Genomic DNA, 14,451 nt, shown 5'->3' on the forward strand with positions numbered 1-14,451 from the left:
GGCGGTGTGAGGACCCAGCAGAGACCAGGAGAAGCTCCCAGGCTCCGCAGGGACCCGGCGAATAACGCCACGTGTTGAAAAGCACGTGAAATTTTTTAAGTCGATCCATCCACGCAGGTCCGAGATGAGAATCAGTCCTGCAGGAACGTCGCCAGCTCAAGAGCGGTCCAGGGAACCGAGAAGGGATGACGGTGACATCCAGGACAACTCTTTCTGGCAAAGGAGGGACGTGGTGGAGGGTTTTGGCTCTTCGGAACGGCGTCCTTCCCTCTCGGAAGCAGCCCGGTGCTCACTGAAGTACCCAGGGGAGAGAAAACACAGCGCCAGCCCCGTTCTGGCTGCGCCCGGCCAGGGGAGGGGGGGACTGCATTTGGGGAAAATACAGCCCCCAATGGCTTTAAAACAGGGAGAGAGTGTTCCTACAAAAAATAAGCAATCCCTGTGGAAGTGTGACGAATTGGATCTTGGGCCAGATCCGACCTGGTAGTGCAATAGGGCCCAAAGCCTCAATCCGCTCATTTCCAAAACCACCGAGATGGTACCGAGGAGGGGGGAGATGATGTGGCCTGGCCCCCCTCTCTCTATCCAATCCTCGAGCTTCAGAGAATCCTTCACTCCAGAGGATTCCCTGAGGCGGGGAGGGATCTCACTCCCAAAACTCAGCAGGTGCCCTGGGGGCGAGGAATCTGCCTCCGAAACCAAACGAGACAGGCTGAGGTAGGGAATTGCCATCTACCTTGAGCGACTCAGACCCCGCTTAGCGTAGCAGCCCTCGGGAGGCAACGCTTCTTCTCCAGCACAATCCACCACCGTGTCACCCCAGAAGGACCATTTCCAGCCGTCTCCTCCGACCCAAACTGCCCCGTTGACCACCTCCTCCACGTATTATCCCAGCATTCAAGCCTAGGGGATCAGCTCGCAGAGCCGCATCCCTTTAATTCCTACAACTAGAGGGCTGAAATCATGAGGTCGTCCTGCTTGGCAGGGCTGGTTACGTGGCCGGAGGGGGTGGAAGTCCGGATTTTATCAGTAGCCAAACACTCCTGGCTGCTCACGCCCGTGGGAGTGATGTCCATGAGTTCTCCAGATGAACTAAGGGGGAAAGAGGGTGAGACCGAGATGCCCGACGAAGGATCTGTTGAGCCTGCAAACAACCTGGGGGGCTTTGGGACTAAGTTGGGTTCATATTGTGCCCTCAAGAGGATCTCCTGATCGCTGACGGACTTGGGCATCTCCGCAAAGTCACTGGAGCTGTCTGACACCATCATGCAATAGATGTCCTGGAAGGAGCTGCTTTTGCTATCCAAATTAAAGAGGCTGTCTATGAATTCAGCAAATTCCAACACTTGGGGACTGGGAACGTCAGCCAGGCGGCCGTTCTGGAGGGATAATTCCTCCCGAGGGGCTAAGGAAACGCGGTCCCCTTCGCTGCTGGCCCCTTCCTCGCTACAGCGGCGCTGAGGGGTGGTGCCACCGCTGTTGAGCACGTTGTCAGGGGCCTGGGTCTCCTGGGAGTGCTTGGAGAGGCTATCGGCAGCCAACAGCTCTGTCCGCGAGCTGAGGGAAGGGTTCTCCTCAGGGATAACGGGGTCTATGTAAAAGCAGTGCGTCTCGTCCTTCTCCATGACAGCATGGAGGCTGGGGGAGCCCCGGATGCTCCGAAAACCAGAGGAACGCCTTGAATCGAAGCTGTAGATGGATTCGTTGTCCGAGAGGCTCTCCATGGTCGCCAGAGGGGCGCGACGGTCCTGCAGCTCCACAGACAGACGTTCCTTTGTATCCAGGAGCAGCAGCTCCACGGGGTCTTTCTGCACAGGAGAAAGGGGCTTGGTCTCGTAAAACCCCTCCAAGCTGATTTCCGAATGGGACTTGCTCCTGCAATAAGAAATAAAATAAACAAGGTGAGGCTGCATCACTCCACAGAACCTCAGGCTGTCAGAGGAACCCAGTCTTGGCCTCAGAGCTCCTCACACACACCGAGGGCACGTCTTTGCTCTAACCAGAGCCATCCACAACGGCAAGAAACCTCTTATCTCTCCCTCCTCCCAGCTGAAAATATTCAGCACAGTTTCTTCCCTCTGCAAACTCAGGTTCTTACCCTTCTCCCTTTTCTCCTGGCTCAACGTCTTCCCTCTTCAGCCCCATTTTCACTTAGGACCACGGTGAAACTTGCAGCACTTCTAACTGAAAGCGCCCAAACCCAGGGTGGAAGCCTCCACACAGGCAGAAAAACCCACCCAACACTTCTGGATGGAGGCGAGAAAGGTCGAAGGACTTGCCTACAGTTCACCTACCGCTTTCTCTTCCTTCTCACGCGTTGGAACTACTCCGATCTCCTGCCTCCCCCTCCTTCTCCACGCTGACAATCCCTATTTTACTAACACAGGAGGCTCTCGGAGCGTTGACCATGACCAATTCAGCCCCCACCTCAGGTAGCAGACTTTAAAATACGTTAAAAAGCAATTTACTCAGCTTAAAGACGAGTAAAGATCTTTAGAAAGGCTCCACACTAAGACTTTAAAGGATGGGGCAGGCTCCTCCAGAGAGATACCATGACGAGGACACGGGGAAGGAGGTCCCCACACCAGGCACACACAGAGCCTGGGATCAGCTGCAGCCAAAGCAACAGCCCTAAAGACAAGAATTTAAGGAAATGTCTGGGAAAAGAGCCCGAGCTTGGCAGAGGACTGTTCCACCTGCCGAAAGGACATGATGGATAGGGAAAGGGTTATGATTAGGCCAATATTTGATCCCTTTGGGACTTCAGTAGAGTAGCAGTGACCCCAAAAGAAGGAGTTTGACCCAGTGAACTGTCTCTAACCTCGAATTAAACACAACCAACCTACAACTGTTTCCCCTCTAGCACCTCCCTTAAGCCTCTCTGCCCTCTCCCCCCTTCCCTTCCCTTTCATATCTCGGAATTTCCCCTCTGCTTTCACTCACCTCAAAGGGAAACGGCTCCTTGGATCTGCTCTGGCCATGGCACAGAAACCACGGCTCCTTCCTCTCCCTGCTGCTCGACCTAGTTCATCTTCTCGGGCTTTCACAAACGTGGGCCGATCCCTGTTCCTGCTGTTTCATCCCAGCTGCAGGGCTGTCTCTAAGCTCTCCTTCACTGTCTCTAAGCGTTGGCTTTCTCTGTGACAAAAACTTTACCTTTTTCATCTTATTTGGCAGCTTATCTTTCCTCTGAATTCGAATCTCGCTCGTGTTATCTCTCAAGGATAACTCAGCCATCCATCGCTCAGCACAGCCCATCTCACACTGCCTCTTCCCACACACACACTGAGCTGCTTCTTGGGTCTCTCTGCCCGAAATCTCCACGGAAGTGCTTCCCTTGCAAAGAAATAATCCTCTCCCACCCCCAATTCTGCCTTCTGTTTCCATTCACAACCCCCATTTGCTACCTCTGACTTCAAACCATCTTCTTTGCTGGTGACACAAAACTGGGAGGGGTGGCTGTCACCCCAGAAGGCTGAGCCGCCACACAGTGAGACCTGGACAGGCTGGAGAGTTGGGCAGAGAAGAACCCGATGAAATTCAACAAGGGCCAGTGTAGGGTGCTGCACCTGGGAAGGAATGACCCCCTGCACCAGTACAGGTTGAGGCTGACCTGCTGGAGAGCAGCTCTGAGGAGAAAGACCTGGGAGTCCTGGTGGACAACAGGATACCCATGAGCCAGCAATGGGCCCTTGTGGCCCAGAAGGCCAATGGCATCCTGGGGTGCATCAGGAAGAGCGTGACCAGCAGGTGGAGGGAGGTCATCCTCCCCCTCTGCTCTGCCCTGGGGAGGCCCCATCTGGAGCACTGGGACCAGTTCTGGGCTCCCCAGTTCCAGAAGGACAGGGAACTGCTGGAGAGGGTACAGCAGAGGGCTACAAGGATGATGAGTGGACAAGAACATCTCTCTGATGATGAAAGGCTGAGGGACGTGGATCTTCTCAGTCTGGAGAAGAGAAGACTGAGGGGGAATCTGATCAACGCCTATAAATACTTCAAGGGTGGGTGTCAGGAGGATGGGGCCAGTCTTTTTTCAGTGGTGCCCAGGGACAGGACAAGAGGGAACAGGCACAAACTGGAACATAAGAAGTTCCATCTCAACATGAGGAGGAACTTCTTTACTTTGTGGGTGGCAGAGCCCTGGAAGAGGCTGCCCAGAGAGGTGGTGGAGTCTCCGTCTCTGGAGACATTCAAACTCCACCTGGACACGTTCCTGTGGGACCTGCTCCGGGTGTCCCTGCTCTGGCAGGGGGTTGGAGGAGATGATCTCCAGAGGTCCCTTCCAACCCCATAGCATTCTGGGATTCTGTGATTCTTTCTCCCATTTTCCTTGTTTTGGCTGCAAATTTGCCCTATAAAATGCAATTCTGCGATGCAAGTCACGTGTCTTAGCTTTGAAATGAGTCTTTGCCCACATTTTTACATTTATTTTCTTTGCTTCTAGAAACTCTGTGGTTCTGCGATGCCTCAAATGTTACCTGAAGGTCTGCAAGGAGTCTTTCCGCCATCAGCTCCTGGATGAAAGCTCTTTACGTACCCCACAAAGAATGAGCTCTTCTCCAAACCACTTTGTGAACCTTCTCGATGTTCCTCCACCTTTTGGCCTTTGCCAAACTTATGACAGTGCTCGGTGGTGGTCCAGCTTTCAGAAAACCACCTCTTCAGCACCCAGAACACATGCTTTTCCCCTGGACTGAGCTCTAGTCTTCAGAATGAGGCCACCAATTGCTCTACCCTCCCCTGTACCCACATTGTCCCACTTATAATATTACACCATAAAGTAGCTTTAACACAGGTATTTTTGAAAGCTTATGGCTTTCAATGCTTCCCAGCTTTTCAGCATCACCGTACAGGTTATCTTTGGGCACATAAATCATAAAAGAAAACAGAAATTTGGCTGCAAAACGGCAAACTTGGCCTTTACTGTTTCAGGGAAACCCCCATTTGCCTGGATAAGGAGAAAAGGGAGTTTTTTCTTCTAAATCTTCAACTTCTAGGTTCTCCCGACCCTGCTGCACTCGCAGATTCTTGAGCAATACAAAGGATATTTTCCCCCCAAAATGACACAAAACATACTGAAAAGCCCCCCAAAAAGGCAGCCCTTGGGTCTATCCTTTCCACAAACATCGATTGCAATGTCCCAAGAGAAAAAGGACACATAAAACCAACAAATCCTTCAAAGAAATCAAAGGTATATTTTTACTTGGTACTGCTGTTCCTTCTGTCCACCGTTAGGGCTCCGGTTCCGATCTGCACCGAGGGTTCGCTGGGTAAGGGCTGACTCTGGAAGATCAACTCCGGGGTGAGATCCACCTCTGTAGGACTCACCATCACTTTGGCTGCAGAAAGCAAAGCTGTTTTCCCCTTGTTGTAGTTCTCCAAGACCTGTTTTAAGACAAGCAGAGGAACAGGAGCATTTTACTGGAGAGAGAAGCTTTGCTCTTCTCAGCTCAGGGCTTTCCCACAGCTGGATTTGCCTCTGTTTTTTACCAATCCCTTCTGCAAAGGCAAAGTCTTGAGATACAAGGATTGTATCAATACATTTTGACATACTCTATGCTGTCAGAATGCCCTACTGGAAACCCAGTGAGGAGGTGACTGGTAGAAAGCTGCAGGAGCAGCAGAGACGTGGCTAAACCTCCATGGTGAGACGCCACCTGGAATACTGTGTCCAGCTCTGTCCTCAGCACAAGAAGGACATGGACCTGTTAGAGCAGAGCCTGAGGAGGCCACGTAGATGCTGGGAGGGCTGGAGCCCCTCTGCTGGGAGGACAGGCTGAGAGAGTTGGGGGGGTTCAGCCTGGAGAAGAGAAGGCTCCGGGGAGACCTTCAAGCCCCTTCCAGTCCCTCAAGGGGCTCCAGGAAAGCTGGGGAGGGACTCTGGATGAGGGAGGGGAGCCCTAGGAGGAGGGGGAAGGGTTTGACACTGACAGAGGGGAGATTGAGATGAGATGCGGGGAAGAAGTTCTTTGCTGTGGGGGTGGTGAGAGCCTGGCCCAGGTTGCCCGGAGAAGCTGTGGCTGCCCCATCCCTGGAGGGGCCAGGTTGGAGGGGGCTTGGAGCAACCTGCTCTGGTGGGAGGTGTCCCTGCCCAGGGCAGGGGGATGGAACTAGATGATCTTTAAATTCTCTTCCAACCCAAACCATTCCGTGATTCTGTGATTCACGGTGGAGCTGCGTAGCTGGGAACTGGAGCTTAGTGGCAGAGAACCAGTGTAAAACCATTACACACAAGCTCAGTCACCCTTCAAACTAACAGAGCAGCTTGGGTTTCACCTGAACTGCGGTCTGTAATGGGCAGCTGCTGAGAGAAGGAACAAAACACCACCCAACCTCATGTTATTATGACGTTAAATTTGGGAAGAGGGCCTGAGTTTGGGACTCTGGGAATTGGGACGGAGATTTACATTCCTTTTCCAGACCTCGTTACATTCAACTCACGCCTGGGCGTGACTGGCCCCGAGCACAACTTCTTCCTTCCTCCCCTCCAAAATAAACGCTCTTGTGTATTTGAACAACCAGCTCTCCTGGGCAAGGTCTATTTGTCCCGTGTACATAAAGGCCCATGACAAGGCACTCATTTAATTAGGGCACTAATTGCCCTTTGGATCCTAATTCTCTGCCTTACCTTGTTGAGCCCTTCCATGACCACGTACGGGAGGTGTTCGTGCAGCATCGCGGGCGAGATGATCACTTCGTTAAACGCCTTGTTGTCCCCCCAGATAGCAAAGTACGTGGGATCTTCTTGCTCGCAGCAACTGGGAAAGGAGGCAGGGTGCAAACAGAAGGGAAAAGAGGGAGCAGGAGATGAAAGAGCAGGCCAATATTTTGGCGTGCAAAAGAAACAGCAGGTTGCAGAGACAGAAGCAGCAACATGAGGAAAAACAGAGGGAGAAGATATTGAAGTACACGTTACTGCCGTTGCTCCACAACTCTGCGCCAGCCAACAGTGACACGACTATTTCTCTATTCTGACACCACAGTCACTGTCACTAAGACAGCAAAAAAAGATGATCACCTCCTTCATGGATGGGTTCCTGCCCTGGAGAGTCTTTTCCAAAAAGAAATTTCCCCCCCACACCTATTGACTCAGGATCACGGAGATGCTGGGAGGGCTGGAGCCCCTCTGCTGGGAGGACAGGCTGAGAGAGTTGGGGGGGTTCAGCCTGGAGAAGAGAAGGCTCCGGGGAGACCTTCGAGCCCCTTCCAGTCCCTCAAGGGGCTCCAGGAAAGCTGGGGAGGGACTCTGGATGAGGGAGGGGAGCCCTAGGAGGAGGGGGAAGGGTTTGACACTGAAAGAGGGGAGGTTGAGATGAGATGTGGGGAAGAACTTCTTTGCTGTGGGGGTGGTGAGAGCCTGGCCCAGGTTGCCCAGAGAAGCTGTGGCTGCCCCATCCCTGGAGGGGTTCAAGGCCAGGTTGGAGGGGGCTTGGAGCAACCTGGTCTGGTGGGAGGTGTCCCTGCCCAGGGCAGGGGGTGGGACTGGGTGATCTTTAAGGTCCCTTCCAACCCAAACCATTCCTTGATTCTATGCCTCGGCGGCTCTGGGTGCACTCACCAGCACTGCTCAGCAGGATGGTTGTGCACCACGTGGATGATGCGGCCGGGGGGGTAGAGGGGGGTGCTGGCAGAGAGGGCAATGGTCAGGTCGCTGGGATGGGTCCAGAGGCGATTACTCGTTACGGAGTTTTCTTCCGTCTCTTCAGGGAGCTCGGATTTGGGTATGCACTTCGTAGCACCCACAATGATTCGCCACTGCTCGACACGAGGAAGAGGAGGGAGAATATTGAGAAGAGAAAAACATCAGTGAAAAGCAGAGTCATCTCCCAAACGTTATTGGTAGGTTTAAACTCAATACCTAATATCAGAAAAGGAAAAAAAAAACAACAGTTTTTTTTTGCCTCAATTGCTTAAATAACAGACCTAGAGAGAGAGAGAGATAACCCTGCCCAGAAAAGCTGTTTCTTCCTTTCCCTGTTTTAACCTTTGAAGTGGCAACATCTCATCCTTCCTTTTTTTTCACTAGAGGCTTCTGTAGAATTAGGGATTTCTGTAGAATTAGGGAGCCAACCGTGTCCTGGGCTGCATCAGGAGAAGTGTGGCCAGCAGGTCTCGCGAGGTGATTCTGCCCCTCTACTCTGCGCTCGTGAGACCCCTCCTGGAGTACTGTGTCCAGCTTTGGAGTCCTCAACACAGAAAGGACATGGACCTGTTGGAACGGGTCCAGCGGAGGGCCACGAGGATGATCAGAGGGATGGAGCACCTCCCCTATGAAGACAGACAGAGAGCTGGGGTTGTTCAGCCTGGAGAAGAGAAGGCTCCAGGGAGACCTTATAACAGCCTATCAATACCTGAAGGGAGCCTACAGAAGAGCTGAAGAGGGACTCTTTGTCAGGAAGAGTGGTGACAGGACAAGGGGCAATGGTTTTAAATTGGAAGAGAAGAGATTTAGATTAGATATAAGGAAGAAATTCTTTACAATGAGGGTGGTGAGGCACTGGAACAGGTTGCCCAGGGAAGTTGTGGATGCCCCATCCCTGGAAGTGTTCAAGGCCAGGCTGGATGGGGCTTTAAGCAACCTGCTCTAGTGAGAGGTGTCCCTGCCCATGGCAGGGGGGTTGGAACTAGATGATCTTTAAGGTCCTTTCCAACTCTAGCCATTCTATGATTCTAGGGATAGGGAGCAAGTACCAACTTGTAACTTAATGTCTTCCAGGATAAACAAGGTAGATGGAAACTGAATTTTTAACGTACAAAAATAAGCAAAAGACTATACAACAGACAGAAATTTCGGTTTAGCCTTTCTTTATGCACTAAAAGAAGTCCTAAAACCCCAGAAGTTCACCCAAAACCCCATAAGCAACACAAAAACCATAAAATGCCAATAAGAAAAGTAAATGTAAGCTCAGTTTTCTCCCTCTACAGGTCATTTCTATACTATTTTCCCCCTAAAAATCTTAACGTCTTACGGTTTTTCATCTTAGCATAATGGTGAAGAAGCCTGTGGAGGAACAACCTTCCACATTTCCTATCTCCAAACCATGAACAGAGCACTTGGCCTCGAATAGCACCACCCAGCAGCGTCTATAAGCAGACAAGTGTGGTACTTGCTAGCCCGTTACCAGTTGTTACTGGCCAAGAAAAGCTACAGCCGGAACACAGACTTCAAACCAGGCTCAGATGAGATTTCCTGCTCAGTTATTTTAGACCTGTGATGGTGAACTACAGCCCCTGAGCCAGAATCATCACACAGGCTGCAAACAGAGCACAGCCCTTTGCCCTGACCTCTCCGGCTGCCCTCCGGCTCTTGCCATCACTCCTCTGGCTACCTAAACAGTAGTCACAGTGGCCCTGAAGGGCAGGAGAAGCCTGCAGTGTTGCTGTGTGAGACTAAGAGCTTACCAGCGCTGCTCAGAGACTCACCTTCAGGTGTCTGTTAATCTTTCCTCTTACCTTTGGTTTGTTACTTCTTTGAAGAACATCCAGGAGCTGCCGGCGAAATCCCTCCAGCTGAGAGAGACCGATTCTGGGAAAAGAGGAAGATGCGTTTACAGGAGCTGGGGAGGGAACAGGACATCAGGGACACACAGCGCAGGAAAACAAGAAATTACGCCAAAAAAGATACTGCAAGAAATGCAACAACTGCAAATCATTTCAGAGGGGGGTCGTGGCATCACCCCGGACCAGTAACTGGGGTTCAGAGGCCACAGGAAACCATCATGACCATAAACAGGGATGAAGTGTAGAAGCAGAATCAGCTCAGCGGACACGGATATGGAAGAGGTCAATGAACAGAGGAGGAGGGAGACGATGCAATCACAGAAAGAAGTGAGCAAGAAACAAGAATAGGATGGCACAGATAAAGTAGAAAGGTGGCAGAAAGCTATATGACACCACTGAACAGATGACAGGATGGACAAGATTGTCAGACAGGTCACCAAAAACCACATTCAATACCGTATCACAGAATGATACGGGGTTGGAAGGGACCTCTGGAGATTATCTCCTCCAACCCCCTGCCAGAGCAGAGACACCCGGAGCAGGTCCCACAGGAACGCGTCCAGGTGTTGTTTGAATGTCTCCTGAGGCAGAGGTTCTACCACCTCTCTGGGCAGCCTCTTCCAGGGCTCTGCCACCCTCAATGTGAAGAAGTTCCTCCTCATGTTGAGATGGAACTTCTTATGGTCAAGTTTGTGCCTGTTACCTCTTGTCCTGTCACTGGGCACCACTGGAAAAAGACTGGCCCCATCCTCCTGACACCCACCCTTTAAATATTTATAGGTGTTGATCAGATCCCCCCTCAGTCTTCTCTTCTCCAGACTAAAAAGACCCAAGTCCCTCAGCCTTTCCTCATCAGAGAGATGTTCCAAGCCCCTCATCATCTTTGTAGCCCTTTGCTGGACCCTCTCCAGCAGTTCCCTGTCCTTCTGGAACTGGGGAGCCCAGAACTGGTCCCAGTGCTCCAGATGGGGCCTCCCCAGGGCAGAGCAGAGGGGGGGGATGACCTCCCTCCACCTGCTGGTCACGCTCTTCTTGATGCTCCCCCAGGATGCCATTGGCCTTCTTGGCCACAAGGGCACATTGCTGGCTCATGGGCATCCTGTTGTCCACCAGGACTCCCAGGTCTTTCTCCTCAGAGCTGCTCTCCAGCAGGTCAGCCCCAACCTGTCCTGGTACAGGGGGTTAGATATTCCTCCCCACCGTTTCGTGCTTTCCCTCCCTCCCTTATGTCGGAGGCAGAAATGTCACTATTTATCTGAGGTCACACAACAGGGCAGAAGTAGTAAAACCCAGGTGGTCCGGCTCCTGGTTCTGCTGAACAGGGCATTGGACGCGGCCCCCAGGAGATGATGAGAGGTGAGAAATGCCAAGACAGAAGAAATGAGGGAGCTGGTTCAGAGATGGGAGATGATATGGAAGAGGTAATTCAGGGACAAACGGTACAAAAACGAGATGACAGAACATCTAGTTCAGGGCAGAGCGTAAAGAGATGTGAGATAACAGGAACCACCAGGAAGACGCCATCGACACGTGTCGGACACCACAATAAATATAATTAGAGAGACAGGATTTTCACCCTTTTCTTTCATACAGGCAGCTCAGAGACGGGGTCGGGGGAGGAGGGGATATCCCTATAAAAAGCTGTGTGAAACATCACTATAGGTGTCCAGGTAAAAGACACAGGGAAGTAGGAGGATGAATAAGAAGGATACAAGGACAGGCAAGCGAGGAAACTGGAAACAGAGATTATTTAGGTGTTTCTGACAGGAAACAGGTGGCTTTGGGAGAGAACAGCAGATACTCATCAAGAAATTGCAACACTTCTCAACTTGCCTGGGCACTAGATCTTTGCCAAGCACGACTGCAGTCACAAACTCTTTTGAATACTCCATGGCATCCTCACTGGAAGAGAAACAGGACCAAGCAGAAGCAAACAGTGTTTTCACTGGCAGCAAACTGCACTTCATTCCCACTTTGTCGACTAATGTCAGCGAGGTTACCAAAGAGTGAACCAGGGTCATAAAACCCACAACCTTTGGGTTTTGGGACTCACAACCTGCTGAAGAAAAGCCTGATATTCACATCCCATGCCCCAAGTTATGTTATTCTGTTATGATAGAGCTCATACAGAGCAGCTCCTTCATCCTTACCTGCACGCAGCTCTGAATATACTTGGAAAAGGAAGTTCTTTAACTTTTAACAACTTTTTAGAGTTCTCTAACTCTAAAACAGCCTCAAAACTGTTTTCCTATAGTTTGGAAATGGCCAGGACAGCAGAAAGGAAGGAGAAGATATTCCATGCTCCTGAGCCTACTCTAAAAAGACAGCATAGAACCAAGAGGGCCACTTTCTGCAGCAACCTGAGCACCAAGACAAGAGGGAACCGAGAGGCTTCCACTCTCCGAGCTGGTTCTGCAATCAGTTACCTTCCTAGAAATCATCTTCTGAATCAGTCACCCCAGACAGATGTCACATTGCTGATCTAGAAATGACCCTGGGCAAAAAATATAGTGCAATTAAAGTGTGGCAGAGGCACCTCCTTGAACTGAGACAGTTGAGGTGACACAGCATGGCCCAAGCTACCAAGGGATCTCAGGAGTGGAAGCTCTGAGCAGAAAGCTATAAAACCCTCATGAAATGTTCTGCAGAGCAATTAATCTACAGCTGCAGAAGAGGAGGGATTATTATCATAACAAGGCAGGCTAATGTCCAGATTCATTAGCAGGATGGTTTAAAACCCTCGGCTGTTCCTGGAACGTGATGCAGCGACCATCACTAGAAGTTTCTGATGGTCCATAGCTGCTTTCACATGTCCCCACGGCACCCGCCATGACTAGAAAGACCTTATCTCACTTCACAGCAATCGAGCGTGATGGGTTTGTTTGGCTACCAGGTAAATAACACGGCCAGCAGGTCTGTTTCGATTTACAGTGGGAGGAATTCATTATACCTTCTCTTCAGACATCCGAATTCCTCAGATTCCCCCCTACAGCCAAGGGACAAGAAACGGGCACCCAAGAAGCACGATCCCTCTGACCTATTTTAGGCACCCACTTTAGAACGCCAGAAATCACACCCCAGAAGTGCCGGCTGCTTTGTCAGGAGCCCAGACGATGAGATCAACTGCTGCAAACACCTACATTTGGTCAAATATCTCCCTTATTGTACCTCTACTCACAAGCAGATGGGGAGAGGACACCCTGGCACTGCGCAGAGGAGAAGGAAACTGCACCCTCTTCCACTCAACTTGCATTTTCCACTAGTCAGGGTGAAATCAGAGCTATGGCCACCGACAACTAAGTCATAAACTAGAATCTTTGGGATAGTGGCCACCTTTATACCGAGCTATAACACAGAGCAAAGGCTGCCACCAACCCCCAGCTCCCATGGGCTGCCTCTCCATTTTTCTACACCCTTCTCAGGGCAGAGATTTGTCTTTTACTGTTTCTCAGAGCATCTCAACCAGGATTTGCTCCAGCTACAACTACATCCACCCTCTCTGGTCCTCTTGCCCCAGTACCTACCTCAGCAGCCCACCTGGAGGGGAATAGGCAAAGCACTTCAGCGATGGGTACTGGGGGCGCAGGAGGAAGGACAGGATGGCAGCCGTGCCAGCACCCAGGGAATGACCAACCACGATCAGGCCGTAGTGTTTCGTTCCTCTCCCCTGAAAAGGGAAAAATAAAAAAAAAAAAAAAAAAAAACACCACGCCAAGAAATTGAGGTCAGACTGAAAGGAAAGTCCACAAGCCCCAAAATCTGTCCCTTTTCCCCGTTGTCTGTCCTATACAGGAGCACTCCAGATTCCAGCTAACCAGCTCCTCCGCCAGTGGGAACCAGTGAGGGTATGTTAGATTTTGAAATGGAAGCAGAGAAGGAAAAAAAAAAAAAAAGAAAGAAAAAGGAGATTTACACAAGCTGTTGGAAGTTATTTAGGATTTGAGATAAGCCTTTTGCTCCTCCTCAAATCTGACACAGCCTTCTGATAACATCTGAGTCCAGGCTTACCCATCTGAGGTCACCTCGGTTCTAGAAATGCTTTGCTTTCATTAATTCCACCACTCGTGCAGGCTGAAAAACCCAAATCCTAACCAGCGCTTTGAACACTAGTCCTCTAAGTCTAGATGCTCTCAACAACTGCTCAACCGATTCAGAAACAAAGCTATTCCCTAAGGTATTCCCAGAGGGCCAGGCACGGCTCAGAACCTACAAATTTACTACAACAACGTTTTAAAAGTTTCTGTTTTCTTTTTCTAGAGCTCTGCCAGGCTTTACATGGGGAGAGAGAATCCAGCATCCGACTCTCCACGGCTCCAGGTCACCACAGCAGTGGCTAAAGCTGGGCTTCTACCTAAGATGAGAGAACACAGAGAAGATAAAACCAGGCCACAAGAATTTAAGATCTATCTTTGTGTCTTTTTCCTTCTCAAGACCACCCCTAAGCCACCATCGTGCCTGTTCCATCAGTGAGGTGAATGCCAGGGGAGAATTAAGACTTTATACTCCTCACTTTTTAGAGTTTTTCCCTCAACATCTGCTGCTGGCAACTGTCAGAGACGAGGTACTGGACTAGATGAACCTTTGGTGGGACATTTACGTTCTGGCTATATCATATTTTCAGATATTCCTCAAAGTTCAGCTTCAGGCAGTACTTAATTTTCTATACACAAGCCATCTCCTATTAATCAAGCTCTCTCTCCATCCCTGCGGGTCAGGACCAGCCAGTTACGCTATTTTTCATTAATTAGAAGGTGGAGCCACCGTACATAAAGCCACCTTCAAACAGAATATCATACTTATTGTCCCACGTGAAGACAACCAAAGCTTAGAGCTCCCAACGTCACCGTATCCTTACCAGTCAGGCAGCGACTGAGCTCTACAGGACATCAGGAAAAACTCCTCACGGGTAACAGCTCACTTAACGAGAGAAATTTGCACTTTCTGGGCAGT

General features: G+C 50.6%; 1 protein-coding gene across 1 annotated transcript in view; it reads right to left on the bottom strand.

The window, feature by feature from the left end:
* Positions 1-947: 947 nt before the first annotated feature.
* Positions 948-14,451, bottom strand: part of DAGLA (diacylglycerol lipase alpha) — a 39,622-nt gene continuing 26,118 nt past the window's right edge. Inside the window, exons 13-19 of the mRNA XM_074149210.1 lie at positions 13,026-13,168; positions 11,335-11,403; positions 9,454-9,526; positions 7,559-7,755; positions 6,629-6,758; positions 5,204-5,385; positions 948-1,875 (exon numbers count right to left, since the gene is read on the bottom strand). Of these exons, the coding sequence (XP_074005311.1) occupies positions 948-1,875; positions 5,204-5,385; positions 6,629-6,758; positions 7,559-7,755; positions 9,454-9,526; positions 11,335-11,403; positions 13,026-13,168 (1,722 nt within the window). The remainder of the gene's footprint in view (positions 1,876-5,203; positions 5,386-6,628; positions 6,759-7,558; positions 7,756-9,453; positions 9,527-11,334; positions 11,404-13,025; positions 13,169-14,451) is intronic.

The sequence above is a fragment of the Numenius arquata genome, chromosome 6, assembly GCF_964106895.1.
Source record: "Numenius arquata chromosome 6, bNumArq3.hap1.1, whole genome shotgun sequence".
Lineage (NCBI taxonomy): Eukaryota > Metazoa > Chordata > Aves > Charadriiformes > Scolopacidae > Numenius > Numenius arquata.